The sequence below is a fragment of the Purpureocillium lilacinum genome (assembly GCF_023168085.1).
Source record: "Purpureocillium lilacinum CBS 284.36 DNA, scaffold_4, whole genome shotgun sequence".
In the NCBI taxonomy this organism is placed as follows: domain Eukaryota; kingdom Fungi; phylum Ascomycota; class Sordariomycetes; order Hypocreales; family Ophiocordycipitaceae; genus Purpureocillium; species Purpureocillium lilacinum.
In genome coordinates this window covers 1,245,265-1,267,732 of record NW_027072114.1, presented here as the reverse complement: position 1 = coordinate 1,267,732, position 22,468 = coordinate 1,245,265, and the positions used below count along the sequence as shown (strand labels likewise).

Below are 22,468 nucleotides of genomic sequence, written 5' to 3'. Positions count from 1 at the left end.
TCACATCCCGACCGCCCATGCGTGCGTCCCGCATCCACTCTCTCCAAATCCTCCGTCCGTTCTCTTTATAGCATCGCAAAGAGAACGAATTGGTTTCTCCCGCACCTTCACGCTCCCGTCTTTGGCGGAGAGGATCATATACACATATCTACAACCCGTACAGACAGAGGCGCGAGCCCCGTCGCACTTCACGACTTACACGCATCTTACCTCTCGCCTGAATAAGGCGCATATATATACCAGAATATTTAGCGATCGTGGAAGTCGCCCTCGACTGAGCACGACCGCAACAACACCCTAGCCCGGCGCTCTGTGCTTGCGCTGCGTGAGGTAAGTCCCCTCTCCCGCTGCTGCTGCTGCCGCTGCTGCTGTGCTCGGCCACCTGCGCCGGGACCAATCGACGAGAACCGCGCGTGCAGGCCATGCGGCGAGACGCTTGAGCCCGCGAGAACTGACGGCGTCGCACAACAGTTTCGGACCAAGAACGGTTCCTTTTGACAACGACAACCGACCGACGACAACTAAGCCCCCTTCCGGACTCCCCTCGCGACAGAAGTAATGCTGTCCCATCCGACAAACAGGCTTCACGCCAGGCAGAGGCAACACCGCCGCCAAAACTCGACCCCCTCTGCCTTCGAAGGCGTGAAGATGCCAGCCCTGCCCAACCCCAGCAGTCAACGGCCGGCCGCCGGCCATCAGCACCATCGCCGCGGCCTTAGCCTTGACACCCGACGACAACACCACCAGCAGGACTACAAGGTAAGCACTAACAACACAGGACTAGCACACGTCTCGCAGCATCATGTTTTGCGAGAAGCGCAGCAGCAACGCACACAAGCACGCCCGGGCACACAAATGCTGCAGCACCAGCAGCAGCATCACCACCAACAGCAACAGCAACAGCAACAGCAACAGCAACAGCAACAGCAGCAACAATCATCACAACAGCACTACGCCTCAGCGCTGGCGTCGTCTGACAGTGAAAACTACCTCATCTCTCCCCATGATACCCCCCAGTCTCAACGGTTCGACCCGGCGACCTGCTTCGATGTCGGCGCCGGCCAATTCAGCGCCTACGATGCCCAGCTGAACCTCATGTTGCAGAAGAATCAGGAGAGCTTCAATAGCAACATGACCGACGGCAAGGAGTTTGACCTGTACACCAACGACAGCGCTCTCTCCACGCCGACGTTCATGCACTTTCCCGACAGTCCTTCCGCGCAGGGCTGGTCCTCAGAGGGCGCCTCCCGGAGGGGCTCGCGGCGGATCAGCAACGGCATCGTGGACCGCGTGACCAAGTTCGAGAACCTGAGCATGGAGGAGTTGCAGAGGCCAATGACGCCGCCAAATCAGAATGGACAAAGTAAGTTCCGACACCGGTGTGGATAGTTCATGCGATGCTGAAGCCAGTGCAGACCAGTTTCCCCCTACCCCTATGGAGACGCCACATGACCGCCTTGTCAAGCAGGAGTCACGACCGGACCGGTTCAGCGATGACTACGACGAGTCAATGGAAGAGACGATCAAGCCGCGCCGGGCGCGGTCAAGCCAGCGGACACAAGACATCTTTCAGGAGATGCGGCAGCAGGCAGAGAGACGCTCCCCGGCGGTGCCCAGCCCTCCGAGGTCGGGTGCCTTGCCCGCGAGCAAGACATTTGCCGGCATGCCGATGCAAAACACCGACTTCATGACAATGAGCTCGCTGAGGAACGAGTTTGCCAAGATGGACGGTGGGTTCGAGCAGGTGCAATACGAGGAGCCCGAGTCGATGCACTCCGGGGCGTCAGACGCCTCGCACCACTCGACGCCGGCCGAGATGGGACACTACATGGGCAGCTTCGACGAGACGCCCGGCTTCCAGCCCCTGACGCACGGGGAGGAATCTCCGTCGGGATCGCCGTCACGGCGCAAGTCGCCGCACCGCCGCACTGAGTCCGTCGCGAGCATCACGAGCGCGGCCAGCATCGCGAGCATCAACATTGAGGAGACCAAGACGGAGACGGGCGTGACGATGGAGGAGATTGCACAGTATATCCGCAGCCCCGAAACGACAGACGGCAAGTGGACATGCTTGTTCGACGACTGCGGCAAGATGTTTGGGCGCAAGGAGAACATCAAGTCGCACGTGCAGACGCACCTGAACGACCGGCAGTACCAGTGCCCGACGTGCCATAAGTGTTTCGTGCGGCAGCACGACCTCAAGCGGCACGCCAAGATCCACACGGGCATCAAGCCGTATCCGTGCGACTGCGGCAACAGCTTCGCGCGGCACGACGCGCTGACGAGGCACCGCCAGCGCGGCATGTGCATCGGCGCTTTTGACGGCATCGTGCGCAAGGTTGTGAAGCGTGGAAGGCCAAGGAAGAACAACCGCCCGGACATGGAGACGCGGCTCGAGAAGTCAGCGCGCCAGCGCAAGAAGAACATGTCGGTAAGCTCCGTATCGTCGGCGTCGGGCTACTCGGACAGCTCAGCCCCGAACTCGCCCGAGTACAACATGCTCGACGACGTAGACCTTGCCGACATGGCCAGGGGCTTGTCGGCGTCATCGTCGGCTCCCATGCCGCTTATGCAAGCCACGGCGGCAATCCCTCCGTCCATCGACCTGGCCGACATGGCCATGTCGCCCGAAGCCGAGAGCGTCCACTCGTACGTATCACCCGAGGCCATCATGGAGAAGACGCTGTCGAAGCCGGCCACGCCCGCCAGGAGCGTCGCGAGCCTGTACACGACGCCGCCCGACCTGTCGCAGTCGTCGTCGCCGCCGCCTGCGCACTTCTTCGACGTGGACCCCAACACGAGCGCGAGCACCGACGCCTGCGATCTGGGCGTCATGTCGGCTCCCTGCACGACGGCCCCGATGTCCGAGTCCCTGACCATTGGCATCAATGACCACGACGACGACCTGCTGCTGCAGTTCGCGAGCGACGAGGGCCTCGTCCAGCTCGACCGCGGGGCTGACATGCTGATGATGAGCAAATTCGACGACGAATTCGACAATGTCGGCATGTTTGGCAACGACGACATGTTCTTTGGTAGCTCGTGAGCGCCAGCTCTCGCCGCGGCTCTCCGCATCTTCCACCCGTCATATATGATGCCTGTATGTACTCTCAGCATGATGTTACGTCTTTTGTCTCGGGCTGTCGTTCAGCCCCGGTCCTCCTTCCTGTCACAACCACCTCTTCGTCACGTCTCTTTTTCGACCGCTTGCTGTCCGGCTCGAGGCCGGCCAACCTGCAGCGTCTGACGTCTCTTTCTCACCCTCCCCCTTTCCCCGGTCTCCCCCAAGGAAAATGTAATGACGACCACGCGGAAACATGACGCCGGCAACGGGGGGATGGCGCTCCATGATATCGACCTTTCTGTACTATAGGATACGGGAAAATAAGCACAAGGGTAGACAAACTGGGAATGCTTTTGTTTCGACTTGAGGGCGAACGGGTTTATGTTTTCTGGAGCCAAGGCGCGGGGCGGGAGTGGCTGGCTGGCGGCGATGCGCCGCCGCTGGGCTTGCCGTTGCCGCTGGGTCTCTGCGCCGCGCGGAGTTGATTTTGCTTTGGTATCTAGAATATGAATCGACCTTGGGTTGAGACGAGCCTCTGATGTGCGTTGCATTGCTTTTGTGACTGTGAATGTGTCGGTTGGCTGTGGCGTCGTTTGTGCCTTGTTCGAGCATGAGGTGTGAACGGCTGAGGTTGTGCCTGGGCGGCGCCACAGTGAACGGTGCAAGCTGGCAGCACCTCACCCGGAGCTGCCCCTGTCTTCCCCTCCACACCCACTGTCCCGCCCGACTTCACTCGCCGACTCATCCCAACAAACGGCAGAACACAACGAAATCCTGCAAAGAGGCGCGGCATGACGGAGCGAGAGAACAAAACCTAACGCTCCACGGCCGCCGCCATGCTCACGCCGACAATTGCCAACCGGCTCAGCTGGTTGTACGCCGTGGGCAACACGCCGGCCACTAACCTCGCACGAAGCGTCCCCCACGGCGAGGACGCAGACATCCTGACCCTCGGCTGCGGCGATCTCAGAAACATCCTATACACCGCATATGTCGAGAAAGGCCTCGGTATGGTGGATCTCTTGCTGACGGGCCATTTCGACCTTGGTTCTGACACGCTGTCCAGCCCGCAGAAAGCTTGACTTTTCGTGCTGCGATTATGACGAGAAAGTCATCGGTATGCCACACACACAAGCGGTGGCACGGCTGGCAATGCTAACCGTCACAAGGTCGAAACATCATCTTCTTGACCTTTGTCCTGGACCGAGACGAAAACGTCACGGATGAGTCGCTGTGGAATATTTACTACCACCTTTTCTTGGATGACGCTACTTCGGAGCTCGTCCTTGGCCAGACGCAAAAGCTCGTCTCGCTCCTGGAGTCTCTTGAGGCGTGGAAGAAGGGCCCTTACCACAAGATCCTGCGATTTTGCGACAGTGACACCCTAGATGACGTCCGGCGCGTCTGCCAACGCGTGCTCAAGGCGTCGCGGTCGCGCAATGAAGCCGCCCACCGCAAATCCTTTGCCAAATGTTTGCAAACCACAAAGGGCTTATTCAACCGGGCCGCCGGGGCTGGTGGCCAGAGCGTTTCGGGCCTCCGTTCAGCATCTCCACTATCGCTCATGGCCGTGGACAGCGTCTCCAAGGCGAGCATTCAGTATGCCAAGGATGGTACCGTGACGCCGAGACCCAAAAGCGTGGACGTCCCAAACCCGATGTTTGCAGGCCTCGTCTCGGAAACTGAGATTCTCCACTACGGGACGGATCCTGTCCTGGGGTACCATCTCGCCACGGCCTTTGCGCCGCTGGCGAAGAATTCGCCGCTGAGACCCGAGGGCGCGGATAACTCGTTCAAGGCTGCCGCGGCAGCCAAGGCCCAATTTCGCGAATGGCTGTCTGCTCTGCGACTGCTCGTGGGACAAGGCGTCGTGTTTCGGTTCGTAGTGGCAGAGGTTTACGCCTTCTGCCATACACTCCAGCGTGCGGCCGCAACGGGACAGCCGTCGGCAAACTGGTACCGACGGCAATGGGACCTCAAGCAGCTTCGTCTCGATGACAGCGTATACGGAGCTGCCGGAAAAGGCCCGACGGCCTTTGACGTGATTGACACGTCCAACCTATCCGACCATGTTGGGCCACTTAACATTCTGGTTTCCACGACTCCTTTGCTGAAAGCCACGCCGTGGGCTACTCTCCATACCGAGCTCATGCTGAGCAAGCACAGATCGCTGAAAGAAGCCTTGAACGGCTTCCTTTGCGGGCACGCACCTACAGTGTCTCTACTCCTTGGTGTCAGCCCAGTTCAGTATTGGGCCAACGCAAAATGCGAGTCGCACGTGGACGAGGTCTTTCTCGGACTCATGACCGAATCCGCCGAGAAAGCCCAAGGCGAGACGCAGCTCCACAGCCGGCTTTCTTGGAAGCGTGATGACCAGTTCTCTGGGCGGCTGAATGGCCGAGGCCCGTTGCACATGGACGCAACGACTCTGTCCAGGCTGCTTTTCCAGATGTACCTGGAAATGTTCAATACGGAAGAGTATGCGGGTATTTTGAAGAACGCGAATTCGAGGGGTGCAATCTATCCCAGTGTCCACCGGGGGAGCTTTGCTGCCCTGCTGAAGGTGGTCATGCATCGAGTCAAGACGGACTGGTCCATGGTGTGTTCCACTCTGCTCGACACCATCGCTCAGGACCGCACTCTCAGCCTATCAAGCAACCAGATGCAGGAGTTGGGCGTGCAGATGTACCTCCAAGGCGTCAGCACCGAGTCGTGGCTGCTCAACGAAGCCAGCAGTCTGCCAAGCGCGGGTCCCTTGAGTGGCTGGAAAAACATCCCTCTTGCTGTTGCAGTCACAATGGTGGTACCCAGACAGGCGTTCACAAGACTTTTCGACCTGCCTCCAGAGCACGAGATGGCGTCGCCCACGCTCGTCGCCTCGCTACGAGCAGGGCCTACATCCACCAACCAGTGGCACAACATGTACGGTGACATTCAAATCACGTTTGGGAATGTCAAGGTCAGACTGCCGAGCGAAGACTCTCCCGTGGTAGTTGAACAGGATGGTCTTGGATGGGCAGGCTCTTCACCTCTCATCGCCTCATTCATGGTACCAACAGCGGCACTTCAAGTGGAACCAACAACGGCGGTCATTGGCCTGGCTATCCCGCCATCGGTGCAGGGCATGGAACTGTACGGCCCTAAGCTGGGCATGTCCATGTCAGTTTTCGACACGACCCTTGGAGACTCGACGAGGGTATTTGTGTCCAGGTTCATGCCCAACCAAGAATCGCATCGTGTAACTGGCGCTGGTGTCAAGCCCCTGGCGCCCACGGCAGAAGTGCCCAAAGATCACACGGTCAAGATGATCGCCGAGGTCCCTGCATCTGAGTCGCGGATCTCTACCATCACCGGCCACGTTGACATCACTTCCGCAAAGGGTAAAGGTCTCTTACGGGACAAGGCCCCGATCGAGCTGTTGCAGGATGATCCCTTTGTGATACGTGCAGTTTTTGGAAACTCGGATCTTGTCTGCCCGCTGCGATTCCCCGTGCCAGTTGCGAGGGAGGGATGCAGGAGCCGTGTCGCTCGCACGTCGGGGTACTTGGAAGTAATTGCGCCGGTTGCGGACCCGGTCGATGCGGATATCCTCGCGGACTTCATCTTCCCCACGGAGCTGTCCGCATCAGGCTTGCCCGTCGCATTGAACACGCCCCATGTCAACCTGGACAACTTACCAATCCTGGATGTGAGCGAAAAAGACGATATGAGGTGGCTTACAACCTTGACTTCCTTGCAATTCTCAGCCCGAGAAAAGCGTCTCCGCGACTCGGTAAATACTAAGAGTGGTATTGCCGAGAGCCCGCGGGTCAACTTCAAGGAGTCTCTCTTCACCATGTTCATGCTGGCGTCGGGCCTCCAGGGTGGACAGACTGGCATGTTTGCCATCAATCACCCGGAAAGAGGGGGTATTCACATGCTCATATTCGTATCGGCAATGCGCTTGGACGGCGACACGGCTTCGGTTGTCTTGGACGCCGCCGTTATCCCCTTTACGACGGAGCTGATTACGTCGGGAAAGATGGACGGATTTCTCCTGCTCATCAGAACTCTAGAATGCTGCACCATCACCGTTAACGACGCAGAACTGGTCCTCTGGAAGAGGGTTCTCCCATCTTTGGTCGAGAGATGTCGAACCTGGACCCATAAGGCGAGCTGCGAGTACAGGAAGAAGGGAGGAGCAGTCCCGCTGAGCGTCGAGCCGACCGAGAAGTTCCTTTGCTCGTGCGGCAATGGTAAAGTGCCCGAGGGCTTCCTCTCGCTGCCGGACTGGGACACTGCTGCCCCTCACGCCGTACGAGTCGCAATCAGCCCGACTTACTCCGTGCCGTTTGTGGAGGATGTTGTGGACGCCGCGGCGATGGGCTCAGCGACGAGCCAGATGTCTGAGAAGGAGCGCTGCCGGAACTGTGGCAGGATGGAGGGCAAGGACGGCGGCCCTCTGAAGAAGTGCATGCGGTGCCAGGAGGCCAAGTACTGCTCGGCCGAGTGCCAGAAGAAGGACTGGAAGAAGCACCGCATGGAGTGCAAGGAGATGGAGGGCTGATGGAATAGTTTGTGGCCGAAGAAGAAAGAGGATTACTTGCTCATTTACACGGCAGCTACCTGTACACGTAGGGTTCAGGGCATCTCTCTGTTTCTTCGTTCAAGACAACGGCACGGCAGTCACGCATCACGGCCCGTAACCATTCGCACCTCTTCCGCGATGAGGTGCCTTTTGTTTCGAAGACCCTTTGCATTAAGAGTGGTGCTATTTGTAGAGCCAACTTTTGCTAGTTATTGAGCCCATAGGAGCGACAGCAACGACAGCAACGACAGCAACGACAGCAACGACAGCAACGACAGCAACGACAGCAACGACAGCAACGACAGCAACGACAGCAACGACAGCAACGACAGCAACGACAGCACATTCTTCCATTGCCGTCCCTGAAAGGGTGAATTTGCGCAAACTCCAATGAGTACTTTGCGGCGAGCGAGAATGGATCCATGGACTTTTTGTCTCTGGCAGAAATGAGTTCCTCCTGGAGACTTTTGCATATCTGTGCCATCTTTTGAGGGACAAACTTGGGAACCGTGAAGTTGGTGTTGCCTGCGCAGACAGGGACCGTTCGATACTTGCCGCCATACTGCTGAGGTGGTATCTCGTGGCCATGTCGTTCGATGATCTGAACTCCAGTGACGAGGATTGAGCTTGTTTCCTTGATGAGAGCTTCCGAGAGATCTTGCTTCTGAGAAACAAAAGCGTGGATGAGGTACTGAAACACCTTGGCGTGCTGAACGATCTCGTTGCGACCTCACTAGCAAAAGTTGGCTCTACAAACAGCACTACTCTATTATATACAGGTACCGGCGAAGCAGCTCACGGCCGTTAACCGTTGTCGTGGGGACGTTACCGCTGATTGGCTCCTCACCGAGACACCGACCCAGGCAGAGCCAGGCCAGGCCCCCACAGCACACCGCCCTGTGCGCGCGAGGCAGAAAAAAGTGCCCAGGCAGCGCGCAGCCCACCATCGCTTCGTGCGGGTCGCCGTCACAGACAGACCCAGCGGCGAAATCACACGAACCTCAGCGAACCGACGCTGAACCACCGCATCACGACCCCCTCCGCGAGCCAACAACCGCCACCATGTCGGCCGCGCAGCTCCTCAACCCCAAGGCCGAGTCCCGAGTACGCATACTCCCGAAATTTCACAACCCCCCTGGCCGTTGCCGGGTGCTGACTTGTGCTGCAGAGGAGGGGCGAAGCTCTCAAGGTCAACATCAACGCAGGTGTGGGCTTGCAGGATGTCCTTAGGTCCAACCTTGGCCCGCTGGGCACCATCAAGATGTGAGCATCCAGATCGCTTTTCTATCCACGACGAATCGCTAACAAGCATCCAGGCTGGTGGACGGTGCTGGACAGGTACATGCCGCCTCGAAGCTACCCCTCAGGCTCAGGGGGCACACCCTTGACTAACGACCTCGACAGATCAAGCTCACCAAGGACGGAAACGTGCTGCTGCGCGAGATGCAGATCCAGAACCCGACCGCCGTCATGATTGCCCGAGCCGCGACCGCCCAAGACGACATCTGCGGCGACGGCACCACGTCGGTGGTGCTGCTCGTCGGTGAGCTGCTGAAGCAGGCCGATCGATACATCTCGGAGGGCCTGCACCCGCGCATCATCACCGACGGCTTCGAGATCGCCAAGGTCGAGGCCCTCAAGTTTCTCGACTCGTTCAAGCTGCCCAAGGAGGTCGACCGCGAGCTGCTCCTCAACGTCGCCCGCACCTCCCTGGCCACCAAGCTCAACGCGACCCTCGCCGCCAAGCTGACGCCCGACATCGTCGACGCCGTTCTCTCCATTTACCAGGCGCCCGCGAAGCCTGATCTGCACATGGTGGAGATTATGAAGATGCAACACCGCACCGCGTCCGACACGCAGCTGATCCGCGGTCTGGCCCTCGACCACGGCGCCCGCCACCCGGACATGCCGAAGCGCCTCGAGAACTGCTACATCCTGACGCTCAACGTCGGCCTCGAGTACGAGAAGACGGAGATCAACTCGGGCTTCTTCTACTCGAGCGCCGAGCAGCGCGACAAGCTCGTCGAGAGCGAGCGCCGCTTCATCGACGCCAAGCTCAAGAAGATTGTGGAGCTCAAGAAGGAGCTCTGCGGCACCGACGGCAAGAAGAACTTTGTCATCATCAACCAGAAGGGCATCGACCCCCTGTCACTCGACGTGCTCGCCAAGAACGGCATCCTGGCGCTCCGCCGCGCCAAGCGGAGAAACATGGAGCGGCTGCAGCTGATTTGCGGCGGCATCGCCCAGAACAGCGTGGACGACCTCACAGCCGATGCCCTCGGCTGGGCCGGCCTCGTCTACGAGCAGACCCTGGGCGAGGAAAAGTACACGTTTGTGGAGGAAGTCAAGGACCCCAAGTCGGTCACGCTCCTGATCAAGGGCCCCAACCAGCACACCATTGCGCAGGTGACGGATGCTGTCCGGGACGGCCTGAGGAGCGTGTACAACATGATTGTGGACAAGAGCGTCGTCCCTGGCGCTGGAGCGTTCCAGGTCGCCTGCGCCGCTCACCTCAAGAGCGATGCCTTTTCCAAGACGGTCAAGGGCAAGGCCAAGTGGGGTGTCGAGGCGTTTGCCGACGCTCTTCTCGTCATTCCCAAGACCCTGGCTGCCAACGCCGGACACGACGTTCAGGATGCCCGTAAGTGCCACTGCCGTCTCGAACCTGATCCCGTGCTAACGTTGTCATCAGTTGCTGCGATGCAGGACGAGCACGCCGAGGGCGACGTTGTTGGCCTCAACCTGGAGACTGGCGAGCCGATGGACCCCGAGCTGGAGGGCGTGTTCGATTCGTTCCGCGTGCTGCGAAACTCGATCGCGTCCAGCGCGGGCATCGCCTCTAACCTGTTGCTGTGCGACGAGCTGCTCAAGGCTCGGCAGATGGGTAGGCAAGGCGGGCCCGGGCCGGGCATGGACGGACCTGACGATCACATGTAAAGGGTAAATGTTGCATAGATTTACATTAGAACCAAAAGTACGGTTTAATCTGTGAATCAGTGACTTGTTTTCGCACACTCGCATGTGACGTTGCCCAAAAGGGCGACGAGATAAATGCACGACACCCTGGGCGGTCTCCTTGCGGAAGGACGCGCGCTAAGCCCCGCGTTGAAGTGCCCGCCAACTTTCTGCCCAAAAAAAATCTTGACCCCACCATCACAAGCATCTTCAACTCACAGCCCAAGTCCGCCAAGATGGTCATGGACTACGACTCCGACTCCACGGAGGGCGACTACACCGAGACGAATGTCCTCCTGGGATACGCCTCCAAAGATGCCGACGAAGACACAATAAGCAAGCTCGGCGGGCTTCCGGTACGAACAAACCCCTCCCCGCGGTGTCTTGTGCGCATCTCGTTCCACCAGTCTAACTTGACGCTTCCTGGCAGGACTGGCTAGATGCCGAGAAGCCCCCGACGGCTGCCTACGCGCGGTGCAAGGCATGCAAAGACCTCATGGTGTTGCTGTTGCAGCTTAATGGCGAGCTTCCGGAGCGGTTCCCCGGCCACGAGCGGAGGCTATATGTGTTTGCGTGCAGGCGCGCGGCGTGCCGGCGCAAGGATGGCAGCGTGAGGGTCCTAAGGGGTGTGAGGGTTTGGGAGGACGAGGCGGCGGCGGCTGCTGCTGCTGCTGCGGCGGCGGCGGCGCAGGCTGAAGAGGAGGCGAAAAAGGAGGAGGCCAAGGCGAAGAACGAAGGCCCTGGCCTGGGAGAAGCGCTCTTTGGCGCAAAGACTTTTGGTGGAGGCGCCAGCGCAGGGAACCCCTTCTCCTCCAACGCAAACCCGTTCAGTGCGTCCGCGTCGTCGTCGAATCCCTTCAGCTCAGCCGCTCCCACCGCCAACCCCTTTGCCTCCGGGCCGAGCAAGGACGCCGCGCCGTCAGAACAACAACAACAGCAGCAGCAGTCAACAACATCCTCCCTCTCCAAGACCTTTGCCGAAACCCTCTCCCTCAACGCCACTCCCCCGCCGTCGCAGCAAGCCCCTCCCCCGGCCGAGCCCTGGCCCGAAGCCTCATCTCAGCCGAAGCCCTACCCGACGCTGTTCCTGGCCGACGCCGACTACGAGACGCTCGACCCCACGCCGGAGCAGGCCGCCCTGGCCAACGTGCGCATCGAAGACGCCGATGCGCCCGAGCCCTCCATCCTCGACCGCGAGGCTTTCGAGTCCACCATGGACGCCACCTTTCAGAAGTTTGCGGACCGCCTCGCGCAGAACCCGGACCAGGTTATCCGGTACGAGTTTGGCGGTGCGCCGCTGCTATATTCCAAGACGGACGCCGTGGGGCAGAGGATCCTCGGTGGTAGTGGTGGCGGTGTCAAGGCGGGAGGTATTCCTGGGTGCGCCAACTGCGGCGCTAGGAGGACGTTTGAGGTGCAGCTTACGCCCAATGCCATTGCGGAGCTCGAGGCGGATGACCTGAGCCTCGAGGGTATGGAGTGGGGGACAATCATCGTCGGCGTGTGCGAGAAGGACTGCGTGCCGCGGCAAACGGGAAATGGTGAGGCAGGATACCTCGAGGAGTGGGCGGGCGTGCAGTGGGAGGAGTTGACGAAGCAAAAGTAAGCGCAGTATCGCGCCTCGCAGGATAGACAGACAACGATGAGCAGTCTCTGAGCCATGACCTTCAAGATTTATTGCGTTCTATGCCGCGTCTAGATCTCGGTTTGTCGCTTTTTCTTGGTTTCAATGACATGTTCCTATAAAACGCCAGTACACTGGATGCTGGTTCCCTGGCAAGCCACGTTCACGCCATCATGCTTGGTAGGCAGTAGGTTTCCTTTTTCGCATCCCATGAAAAATGACCATTTTGCCGTCGTAAACAAAGTTGCCTGCTCCGTCCTTGCCCTGCCACCGCTGCCTCTTGTCTGCACCTCGACGCAGCACGCTCATACCGTCTCCTCCCAGGACCGCCGAATCACGCGCGCAAACTGGTCGACGTTGACGTCCTCGCGAATCTCGGCCTTCTTGGCCTCGTTGTCCGGGTTCGACGGGATCTTGATGTTGCCGTCGCCGTCGACGCCCCAGCCGCAGACCTCCATGACGAACTTCTTGGTGGCGTCCTCGCCGAGGCCCAGCCACGACTCGAGGTGCGAGAGCTTGATCTCACGGAAGGCCTGCGAGACGAGCTGCGCGATGCGGTGCCGGATCATGTCCTCGAAGCCCGAGATGTCGGCGATGAGGTCGGCGCACAGGTCGTCGCCGTCGACCGTCGCCCAGAACTGCGCGTACTGCGCGCCCTCGAGCTGCGAGTTGAGCGCGCGCAGCTTGGTCAGGGCCTCGTGCAGCTCGCCGGTCGCGGCCGCGGACGGGTTGATGAGGTGCAGGGCGAGGGAGAACTGCGCCGAGGGGAACAGCGTCATGGCCTTGACGAGGATGTTGGTGACGACCTCGTCCTTTGTCCGGTCGGGGTTCAGCTGGTACCTGTTGTGCGAGCGCTCGGGGTCAGTTCAGGGGCTTCTTTAACTGACGGGCAGAGAAATAGCGACGCGACATGGGGCATGGTCAGACAGATATTAAAGATGACTTCATGAATAGTCAGGTAATAGGAAACGTTGACATCTGATCATCACAAAACCGCCCAAAGCGTATACATCCGACGCGCAAGGCGCACAAGGCCACTCACAGCTTCAGCAGCGTCCGGTTGGCGTTCATATCGCACGTCTTCTGCTCGCATTGCTCCGTCAGGTATCCCTCGAGGGAGCCGACCGCCTCGGGGTTGTAGCGCTCGAGGCCATTGATGATGTTGGTGATGTACTCGGGCCGCTCGGGCGGGTCTTCGCCGTTCATCTTGTCGGTTGGAGGGGGGCACGAAATATGCCGATTAGGGGGTCCGTAGAGGGGGGGTGGGATGTCGAGGTGAAGTTCCCGATGGTGGGGTTACGGCAAGTTTTCACGATTGTGTGGTGTCGCTTGTGCGCGTCCCGGAGGGGAATAGCGCCGTCCGGGGCTAGCCATTCTTCCGCACCGGGCGACGGTGAGTGGCACCCGGCCAGGTCACGTGCTCCCGCGTTTACATCGTCATCGAGCCGCGTCTCGCAGCGGTGCGGAGGACATGTCCGTGGCGCACTCTAAGCTTCGCTGTCTCACGAACAACATGGATGCTTGGCGGGCTTAATCGAGCTTCTTATGAACCGCACATTTCGGCTTCAGTTGGACCAGGAGACTCACCTGCCCTTTGACTGTCGACGTTGAAGGATGTCCAGCCCGGCCAAGAAGCGGAAGCTGAACAATGGCAGCAAGACTGCGACGGCCCAGCCAAAAGGCCTAGAGTACTTTTTCTCCAAACAGAGGCAGACTGAGGCCCCTGGACCAGCGCCCTCAGAGGCTGAAGCTCCGGGTGATGATTCGGAAAAACTCACAGATGAGGAGCTAGCACGGAAACTCCAAGCCGAGTACGACCTGGAAGTTGCCAATGGAGCGCCGGAAGGCGGCGGGCCCCCAAAGGCTGGTATAGCTGATGAAGCTTTTGACAACATCGAGAAAGACGAACCAGTCACAGAAGCTTTGACGCCATCACCCACAAAGGATACCACGAATCCGCCCGGGGAGTCAATCGCTGCTCCAGAACAGTCTGGAAAGTCTGGAAAGACACTCACGCTCCAGTCTACCGGTACAGCCGAAGACGCGGTGACATCGTCAATCCCACTTGATGAGTCGCCTCTTGTCTTTGACCCCTCACAATATGTGACCCAGCTCCGGCAACACTGGGCAGCAGATGGAGGACACGCCTCGTATGGGCTGCTTACCAGGTGCTTCGTCCTTGTCAGCGCGACGACGAGTCGTATAAAGATTGTGGACACCCTAGTCAACTGCTTGAGGGTTTTGATAGAAGGGGATTCATCGAGTCTTCTCCCTGCTGTAAGTCGCATGCGTATCACGATAAGATGGGCCTAACGCCTCTCAGGTCTGGCTTGCAACCAACTCGATATCGCCGGCCTACATTTCTCTTGAGTTGGGGTTGGGCGGATCAGCCATATCGAAAGCTTTAAGGAACGTCTGTGGCCTTGACAATCGCTCACTCAAGGCCATCTACGACAAGTACGGTGATGCTGGTGATGTTGCATTTGAGGCAAAGAAGAAGCAAAGCTTTACCCTTCGAAAGCCAAAACCCTTGACCATCAAAGGGGTCTATCAATCGTTGGTCAAGATCGCTACGACTCAAGGCCAGGGCAGCAACGAGGTGAAGCAACGTATCGTGGACCGACTGCTACAGGATGCCCGAGGAGGTGAAGAGAGCCGATTTATCGTGCGAACTCTTTGCCAGCATGTCAGTGGTGTCCGAGCGAATATGTGAAGCCTAAGCTGACGCCCCTGTAGCTAAGAATAGGCGCGGTCAAGACCACCATGCTCATCGCTCTGTCTCGAGCATTTTTGCTATCGCGCCCTGCAGATGCTGACTTCCCCCTGAAGTCAGTATCAGAACTGTCCAAGCTCAAGAAGGAGGAGCTTGCCGAAGTGTGGGGCAAGGCCGAAGAGATTGTCAAGGCATGCTTTGCAAGACGACCCAACTACAACGACCTGATACCCGTTCTTCTCGAGATAGGCGTAACGGAAGAGCTTCTAGTTCGTTGCGGCTTGACGCTGCACATACCGCTACGACCTATGCTGGGCAGCATCACTCGCGACTTGTCAGAGATGTTGACCAAGTTGCAAGGGCGAGACTTTGCATGCGAGTTCAAGTATGACGGCCAGAGAGCCCAGGTACATTGCGATGAGAAGGGCAAGGTGTCCATCTTCTCGCGGCACCTGGAACTGATGACGGACAAGTACCCCGATCTTGTGGAGCTGGTGCCCAAGATCCGTGGCGAAGGCGTGAGCAGCTTCATCATGGAGGGGGAGGTAGTGGCCGTCGACAGAGCCACAGGCGAGCTCAAGAACTTCCAAGCGTTGACGAACCGCGCGAGGAAGGATGTGGACATTGGGAGCATCACCATCGACGTTTGCCTGTTTTCGTTTGATCTCATGTACCTGAACGGACAACCGCTTCTTGATCGACCGTTCCGTGAGCGCCGGGAGCTCCTGCGGTCGCTATTCACAGAGGTGCCCCACCATTTTACCTGGGTCAAGAGTCTTGACGCAACATCTGGAGACTCCGAGGTCGTGTTGGACTTTTTCAAGTCGGCCACCGAGAGCAAATGCGAAGGGATCATGGTCAAGATCCTAGACAACTTGATCGACGTGCCGTATGCTGGCGAGAATTCGGAGCAACCACAACCACCTGAACCGTCCGAGAAGCTCTCGACACCCAAGTCCAAGTCGAAGTCGAAGGGCAAGGCCAAGAATGGAACGGCTGTCGATGGCGAGGAGGGCAAGCCCAAGTCCCGGAGGAAACCGCTCTTGGCCACATACGAACCGGACAAGCGACTGGATTCATGGCTCAAAGTCAAGAAAGACTACAACTCAAGCTTCGATACCCTGGACTTGATCCCCATAGCCGGCTGGCACGGGCAGGGGCGCAAGGCGAAGTGGTGGTCGCCGATCCTGCTGGCGGTGCGCAACGAGGAGACGGGAATGTTCGAGGCGGTGTGCAAGTGCATATCTGGCTTCACCGACGCGTTCTACAAGGCGAACAAGCAATTTTACGACAATGGCGATGAGAGCGGAGAGCCGAAAAACGTTCGCTTCCAAAAACCGAGTTTCATAGAATACGGCGGCCCCAGTCCTGATGTATGGTTTGAGCCGCAAGAAGTCTGGGAGATGGCGTTTGCCGACATTACCCTGAGCCCAACATACACGGCGGCGATTGGCTTGGTGAGCGACGAAAGGGGACTGAGTCTGCGATTCCCAAGGTTTTTGAAGAAGCGAGAGGACAAGGGCATCGAGGAGGCGAGCACCAACGAGTTTTTGGCCGGACTTTGGAGGAAGCAGGAGGCAAAGGCCGTGAGCGAGAGAGATACCAAGGCGGCGGGCGAGGACGAGGGCGAGGACGAGATGTGAGGCGGTGGGCAGTGGTTTTTGGCCCAGCACCATGCATACCCATGGTCTTCGTGACCAAAGCGCATAGAAATAAATCAACATGACCTCATCTTGTCTGGACATTAGACGTCATCTTATTATTTGCCTGCGTTGAGTTTCTGGGCTATCAAGCTAAATACTGCCACGGATCCCATGAAAAGAACAGCGTTGTAGAACTAGAGACGGTTAGAGAGATGCCTTTAATGCATGAAAGGGGGACTTGCGGCCTTTCTTGATACCTCTCTCTCCTCGTCGTCTGTCCTGGCCTCGATGAAGAGCCTCCTGAGGTTGGGGAAGTTGGCCTGGGGAAGCGTGTTAGTGCGCGACGCCCACAGCGTATAAAGAGGTCGTGCGACACACCATATTAAAGTTCGGCAGGCTGGCAGCCAGCCGGGGTATTTCGATTGCACGCAATCAGGAAAGCATCAAGAGCTGCGCTTCAACGCTGGCTGGCCGTCCAAACATGAAGCTGGCTGCTGGAGTGCTCCCTGAAGGTGTGGATCCACTGTGGTTGACGCTGGAAAGTACCGGGGCTGCCTGCCTATGGAGCCCGTTGGTGGAGCAGTCACCTGACTGGCCACCTCCCCAGGTCCCGTCCTATTCAGCGGTGATGACACTAGCTCACCCACCCAAAGGCCCCCTGGCCATCTCGAGCGAGCTCTTGGCATATCTGGCGACGAGCATCACGCACCCCCATTCAGCAGAGACACGCTGCTTCAACTCCCCGCCACGGGCGCTCCGACGCATACCCCCGGGCCAGCGACTGCATCGACGACATCACCACCTGCCCAGCCGAGTCGTAGACTCCTGGGCTCCACGCCGCCGCCAGACACCGCTGCCCCTCCATCCCCGAGCCCAAACGACCATGGCGGTAAACCGCATCCGCGGCGCCTTCGCCGCGCCGCGCAAGGGCGAGACCTTTGAGCTGCGCGCCGGTCTGGTCTCCCAGTACGCCTACGAGCGCAAGGAGTCGATCCAAAAGACCATCATGGCCATGACCCTGGGCAAGGACGTCTCGGCGCTGTTTCCGGACGTGCTCAAGAACATTGCCACGGCCGACCTCGACCAGAAGAAGCTCGTCTATCTCTACCTGATGTGAGCATCCCCACACAGCCCTGGCCTGTCCATGAGTAATGCCTGCTCGCGGACAATGGCTGCAGTTCAGAGCCCCTTGGGAACCGTTGAGCACCTGTGCTGACACACGACAGGAACTACGCCAAATCACACCCCGATCTGTGTATTCTCGCCGTCAACACATTCGTACAAGACTCGGAAGACCCGAACCCGCTGATAAGAGCACTGGCAATCCGTACGATGGGCTGCATCCGCGTGGACAAGATGGTGGACTACATGGAAGAACCGTTACGAAAGACGTTGCGAGACGAGTCACCGTACGTGCGCAAGACGGCCGCCATCTGTGTCGCCAAGCTCTTCGACCTCAACCCCTCCATGTGCATTGAAAACGGCTTCCTGGAGACGCTGCAGGAGATGATTGGAGACCCGAACCCCATGGTCGTCGCAAACTCGGTGCAGGCGCTGGCGGAAATCAGCGAGACCGCGCCCGAGACGAGAGCTCTCGTCATCACCGCCGCGACCCTCAAGAAGCTCCTCATGGCCCTGAACGAGTGCACGGAGTGGGGCAGGATCACGATTCTCAGCACGTTGGCCGACTACCAGTCCAGCGACGCCAAGGAGTCGGAGCATATCTGCGAGCGAGTCACTCCCCAGTTCCAGCACGTCAACCCGAGCGTTGTTTTGGCTGCGATCAAGGTCGTCTTTACCCACATGAAGGCCCTCAATCCGGAGTCGGTGAGATCGTATCTGAAGAAGATGGCCCCTCCGCTAGGTTAGTTTGCACCGTCCTCTTAGACACATTGCGTCCTGTGCTAACACCCAGCCAGTGACATTGGTTGCTTCTGCCCCCGAGGTCCAATACGTTGCGCTGCGAAACATCGATCTTCTGCTCCAGGCCAAGCCTGATATCCTCAGTAAAGAGCTTCGAGTGTTCTTTTGCAAGTACAACGACCCGCCGTACGTCAAGCTGCAGAAGCTCGAAATCATGGTTAGGATAGCAAACGAGAAGAACTACGAGCAGCTGCTCGCTGAGCTCAAGGAGTACGCGCTGGAAGTCGACATGGACTTTGTGCGGAGGGCAGTCAAGGCCATCGGCCAGGTCGCCATCAAGATCGAAAGCGCCAGCGCAAAGTGTGTCCAGGCACTGGAGGATCTCATCTCTACAAAGGTCAACTACGTTGTCCAGGAATGTGTGGTTGTCATCAAGGATATCCTGCGGAAGTACCCCGGGTACGAGGGCGTCATCCCGACGCTGTGCCAGCACATTGAGGATCTGGACGAGCCGGAAGCCCGCGGTGCCTTGATTTGGATCGTTGGCGAGTACGCCGAAAAGATCAGCAACGCTGACCAGATCCTGGAGGGCTTTGTTGAAGGCTTTATGGAGGAATTCACTCAGGTGTGTAATGACCACTTATGCGCGTTGGAGGACGCCACTGACATGGACAGACCCAACTACAAATCCTGACAGCCGTCGTCAAGCTGTTTTTGAAGAAGCCAGCCAACACGCAGGGCCTCGTGCAAAAGGTACTGCAGGCTGCGACGGCCGAAAACGACAACCCGGATATCCGCGACAGGGCTTACGTGTATTGGCGATTACTTTCCGGCGACCTGGATGTTGCCAAGGCAAGTCTTGGCCCATATCTTGACTCGAGCTTGTACTGACCAGGTGACAGAGCATTATCCTCTCACAAAAGCCCACCATCTCTACTACAATGACCAGCCTGCCGCCTGCGCTGCTTGAGCAGCTACTTGCAGAGCTGTCTACGCTGGCGTCGGTTTACCACAAGCCTCCCGAGTCGTTTGTCGGCAAGGGCCGCTTTGGCGCGGACGAGATCCAGCGGGCAGCCATCCAGGAACAGCGCCAGAATGCGGCCGAGAATCCGATTGCGGCCTCTGTGGCGGCAGCAGCGGCAGCCAATGGCACTGGCAGCGGTGCCTCTCAGAACAACATCGAAAACCTCCTCGACATCGACTTTGACGGTGCAGCCCCGGCATCGCAGGAACAGCAGAGTGCCACGGCGACGCCTGATCGCATGGCCAGTCCCGCTGGCGGTGCCCCTTCGGGTGGCATGGCCGACATGATGAGCATGTTCGATGCGCCAGCGGCCAGCGGTAGCAGCAGCAACGGGACGCCAGCTCCGAGCGGAGGAAGTGGTCTGAACGACTTGATGAGTGGATTCGAGGGCATGAACTTTGGAGGCGAGCCGTCACACCAGCCGCTGCCCGCGGCCATGCAGCTGCACAACGCGCAGGGCGGCGAGGGGCAGGGCCCGAAAAAGGATAGCGATGACTTGCTGGGTTTGCTCTAGAGGTATGGCGTCCCCGGCGCTTGAGACTGTCGGCGTAGCGTAAGACAGGTGGGCACGCAAGTGTCCGTTGAAAGGCAGTGTTCAAAGAAGCATGGAACAAGGCGCCACTGATGTTGCAAGCATATGGACCCTTTCCCTGTTCATGCGTCGAAAGTATTGCACTTGTAGTGTCTCTCCGTTCTATGGTATCGATTCGGGCAGCCGGCTCCATCCCGTTCCAGCATGTCGAGCACAGCCTGTTACCGGCCGCTGCGCGCCCACGTCTTATCCAACCCCACGGGACCTCGATGTCACCCATCGTACCTGCATAGTCCGCTCTCTCTGCGCGCCGACCTTCTCTCCTCTTATTCATATACACATCATCACGGCCGCACGGGCCAGGCCACCGCCTCGGCATCACTGCGTAGTGCCCTCGACGTGACCACCCACGGTGCCAGCGAGCGACGGGCCGGCAGCACCACCGCCAGCCTCGGCCTTGGCCTTGTCGCGCTGCCACTCGTCGGGGGTCTGGCACTTTGCGGTCCAGGCGTGTATGGCGGCGATTTCGTCCTTGAGGGCGGCGTTGACGAGGCGGTGGCGCTTGAGCGACGTGAGGCCCTGGAACTGCGGGGAGATGATGAGCGTGGTGAAGGCCTGGCCGCAGCCGCCTGCGCAGGTAGGTGATCAACTGTCAGCGACGGATCTCCTTGTCTCTTTTATTCGCCACGTTCGAGGAGCTGTGTAGGGGGGCGGTCGCGGCGTCGGATGGGGCTTGGAGGCAAGCCGCGTCGTCTTTCGTTGGAGGCTTGCGGTACCGAGGCAGCGCAGCGCATTCGCGAGGCGCACCGTCGTGGAGGGGCAGAGGCCAGGCAAGGTAAAAACGTACCGGACATGTCTGTCACCTCGACGTGCACGGCCTGGAGGCGCTCCGTGATGGCCGCGCGCAGGCTGTCGTCTGTGATTTGCGCCATTGCCGGAGGGGAGTCGCAGCGGGCGAGGGGAGGGCGACGAGCTGGGGGGAGGTTCGCGTTCGAAGGTTGTAGGTAGGAGGGAGGGAAGGTGATTGATAAGACAGACGGAGGGATCTGATGGTGGGGGCGGGGGAGAGACGGGAGGTCACCACCACCAAGCCATGGTGGGGTCGCTCACTGGTACAGCGCCATCGACGCCGATGACGGTGCAGGATCAAGACGCAAGGCCCAACAGGGCAAATACCATCTCGACCCGTACGTGCCGGAGAAGCTCGTTACACCGCATCATGTGGCGTTTACTTGGAACCAAACCGACTGCCCTCTGATACATTTATTTTCTAAAGCCCAAGAATAGGAAGTCTACGTCCCGAACTCACGCAGTCCGTCTTTTGGCTGTAAGTGACAAACTTGGAGCAATTGCCGTGTTATTGAGCATCACAGAGTGAAGGGTCCTAGAAAAGAAAATCGCTCCAGATTAGGGGACGGAACTAATGTTATCAACGTCTATGAATCTATGCAGCCCCGGAAAACCTTTAGCCAACGTTAAATCTCGCGGGTCGGTGCTCACTATGGAAAGGGCCACAGACAGATACGACGCATGCCAGGTTTCATGGGCACGCGCGAGTCGGGATTGATACTGCATCCATTATGTGGGAATGCAGTATGTCAGCACGAAGCCCAGGCTCTTTTCATACTCCGTAGTCATTTCTCCGATAATGCTTGTTTTGTATGTGTGTTTGACGCAATATTCGCCGAGTGCTATCTTCTGCGAGATATCGTTACGAGATAGTTCCCACGTAACAAGCACGGAGGCATTCAATGATAAAAATGTCTTCGCCGTAACCTGGGGATACATAAGCGCCGCAGTCTTCTCTCGTACAACAAAGGTTTTTGTGCCCGTCATTTTCCCTCTGGTTCAAGTCACGTAGAAGCAGCGACAACAACGCCCCGACCGACTACACATCCATCCCACTCCCACCATAAACATTGGGCTCGCGTTGCTGCTCTTGGCTCCTCTGGCCGCCTGCGGTGGCCACTAGCAGCAACAGCAGCAGCTGGAGGGAGAGGAGAATCCCTCCACCCTCAGAGGTGTAAGTGCTTGATCGCGGGGCTTGCTCGTTCTGGACAGATTATCATCAATGGCCTCGCTGACAGTTTGCCAAACCGACTAGAATTGCGTCTCTCACAGGTGCCGCCTCTGGGTCCCCGAAAAGATCGGGCAAACCACCACTGGCAAGCCGGCATACAAGGGGGCTTGGCACTCCATGACTTGCGATACGAGATTTCCGGTACGTGTGCAGCACGCATGTATGGGCCAGGTTCACATCGACTCTCTACTTTGCCTGTCGTTGCTGCGTGTTATGTTCCCCAAGTATCTTATCCCAGACGTCCAAAGCGTATGCGCTAACGACAAAACCTCGTTGCGGAAAAGTGTCCCGTGGACGGCGCGCCATGCTACTGGAACCAGGAAAATTCGACCTCGTCCGGTGCAGTTGAGGGGGGAAATAGGTGCGCCTTTGCGCAAGGGTTCAATTGGCGATGTGGGCGGGT

General features: G+C 58.6%; 8 protein-coding genes across 8 annotated transcripts; 6 read left to right on the top strand and 2 right to left on the bottom strand.

The window, feature by feature from the left end:
* Positions 1-855: 855 nt before the first annotated feature.
* Positions 856-3,046, top strand: PLICBS_005588 (metallothionein expression activator; the record flags this gene model as incomplete). The annotated part of the gene is made up of 2 exons (XM_018319273.2): positions 856-1,363; positions 1,416-3,046. The coding sequence occupies 2 exons, from the start codon at positions 856-858 to the stop codon at positions 3,044-3,046; spliced, it is 2,139 nt and encodes a 712-aa protein (XP_018181747.2).
* Positions 3,047-3,900: 854 nt separating this feature from the next.
* Positions 3,901-7,610, top strand: PLICBS_005587 (uncharacterized protein; the record flags this gene model as incomplete). The annotated part of the gene is made up of 3 exons (XM_018319272.2): positions 3,901-4,072; positions 4,131-4,181; positions 4,234-7,610. The coding sequence occupies 3 exons, from the start codon at positions 3,901-3,903 to the stop codon at positions 7,608-7,610; spliced, it is 3,600 nt and encodes a 1,199-aa protein (XP_018181746.2).
* A 1,083-nt stretch (positions 7,611-8,693) lies between these two features.
* On the top strand, positions 8,694-10,568 carry PLICBS_005586 (T-complex protein 1 subunit zeta; the record flags this gene model as incomplete). The annotated part of the gene is made up of 5 exons (XM_018319271.2): positions 8,694-8,735; positions 8,800-8,894; positions 8,948-8,969; positions 9,036-10,272; positions 10,324-10,568. The coding sequence occupies 5 exons, from the start codon at positions 8,694-8,696 to the stop codon at positions 10,566-10,568; spliced, it is 1,641 nt and encodes a 546-aa protein (XP_018181745.2).
* Positions 10,569-10,822: 254 nt separating this feature from the next.
* Positions 10,823-12,192, top strand: PLICBS_005585 (uncharacterized protein; the record flags this gene model as incomplete). The annotated part of the gene is made up of 2 exons (XM_065600760.1): positions 10,823-10,942; positions 11,017-12,192. The coding sequence occupies 2 exons, from the start codon at positions 10,823-10,825 to the stop codon at positions 12,190-12,192; spliced, it is 1,296 nt and encodes a 431-aa protein (XP_065456832.1).
* A 323-nt stretch (positions 12,193-12,515) lies between these two features.
* On the bottom strand, positions 12,516-13,416 carry PLICBS_005584 (uncharacterized protein; the record flags this gene model as incomplete). Its single annotated transcript, XM_018319270.1, has 2 exons — positions 12,516-13,050; positions 13,253-13,416. The coding sequence occupies 2 exons, from the start codon at positions 13,414-13,416 to the stop codon at positions 12,516-12,518; spliced, it is 699 nt and encodes a 232-aa protein (XP_018181744.1).
* A 408-nt stretch (positions 13,417-13,824) lies between these two features.
* Positions 13,825-16,566, top strand: PLICBS_005583 (uncharacterized protein; the record flags this gene model as incomplete). The annotated part of the gene is made up of 3 exons (XM_065600759.1): positions 13,825-14,487; positions 14,534-14,896; positions 14,947-16,566. The coding sequence occupies 3 exons, from the start codon at positions 13,825-13,827 to the stop codon at positions 16,564-16,566; spliced, it is 2,646 nt and encodes an 881-aa protein (XP_065456831.1).
* An 883-nt stretch (positions 16,567-17,449) lies between these two features.
* PLICBS_005582 (beta-adaptin) lies at positions 17,450-19,967 on the top strand (the record flags this gene model as incomplete). Its single annotated transcript, XM_065600758.1, has 5 exons — positions 17,450-17,679; positions 17,793-18,430; positions 18,486-19,054; positions 19,105-19,272; positions 19,332-19,967. 5 exons carry the CDS (start codon positions 17,450-17,452, stop codon positions 19,965-19,967), a joined length of 2,241 nt encoding a protein of 746 aa, XP_065456830.1.
* A 396-nt stretch (positions 19,968-20,363) lies between these two features.
* Positions 20,364-20,917, bottom strand: PLICBS_005581 (uncharacterized protein; the record flags this gene model as incomplete). Its single annotated transcript, XM_018319269.1, has 2 exons — positions 20,364-20,614; positions 20,833-20,917. 2 exons carry the CDS (start codon positions 20,915-20,917, stop codon positions 20,364-20,366), a joined length of 336 nt encoding a protein of 111 aa, XP_018181743.1.
* Between the last annotated feature and the right edge of the window lie 1,551 nt (positions 20,918-22,468).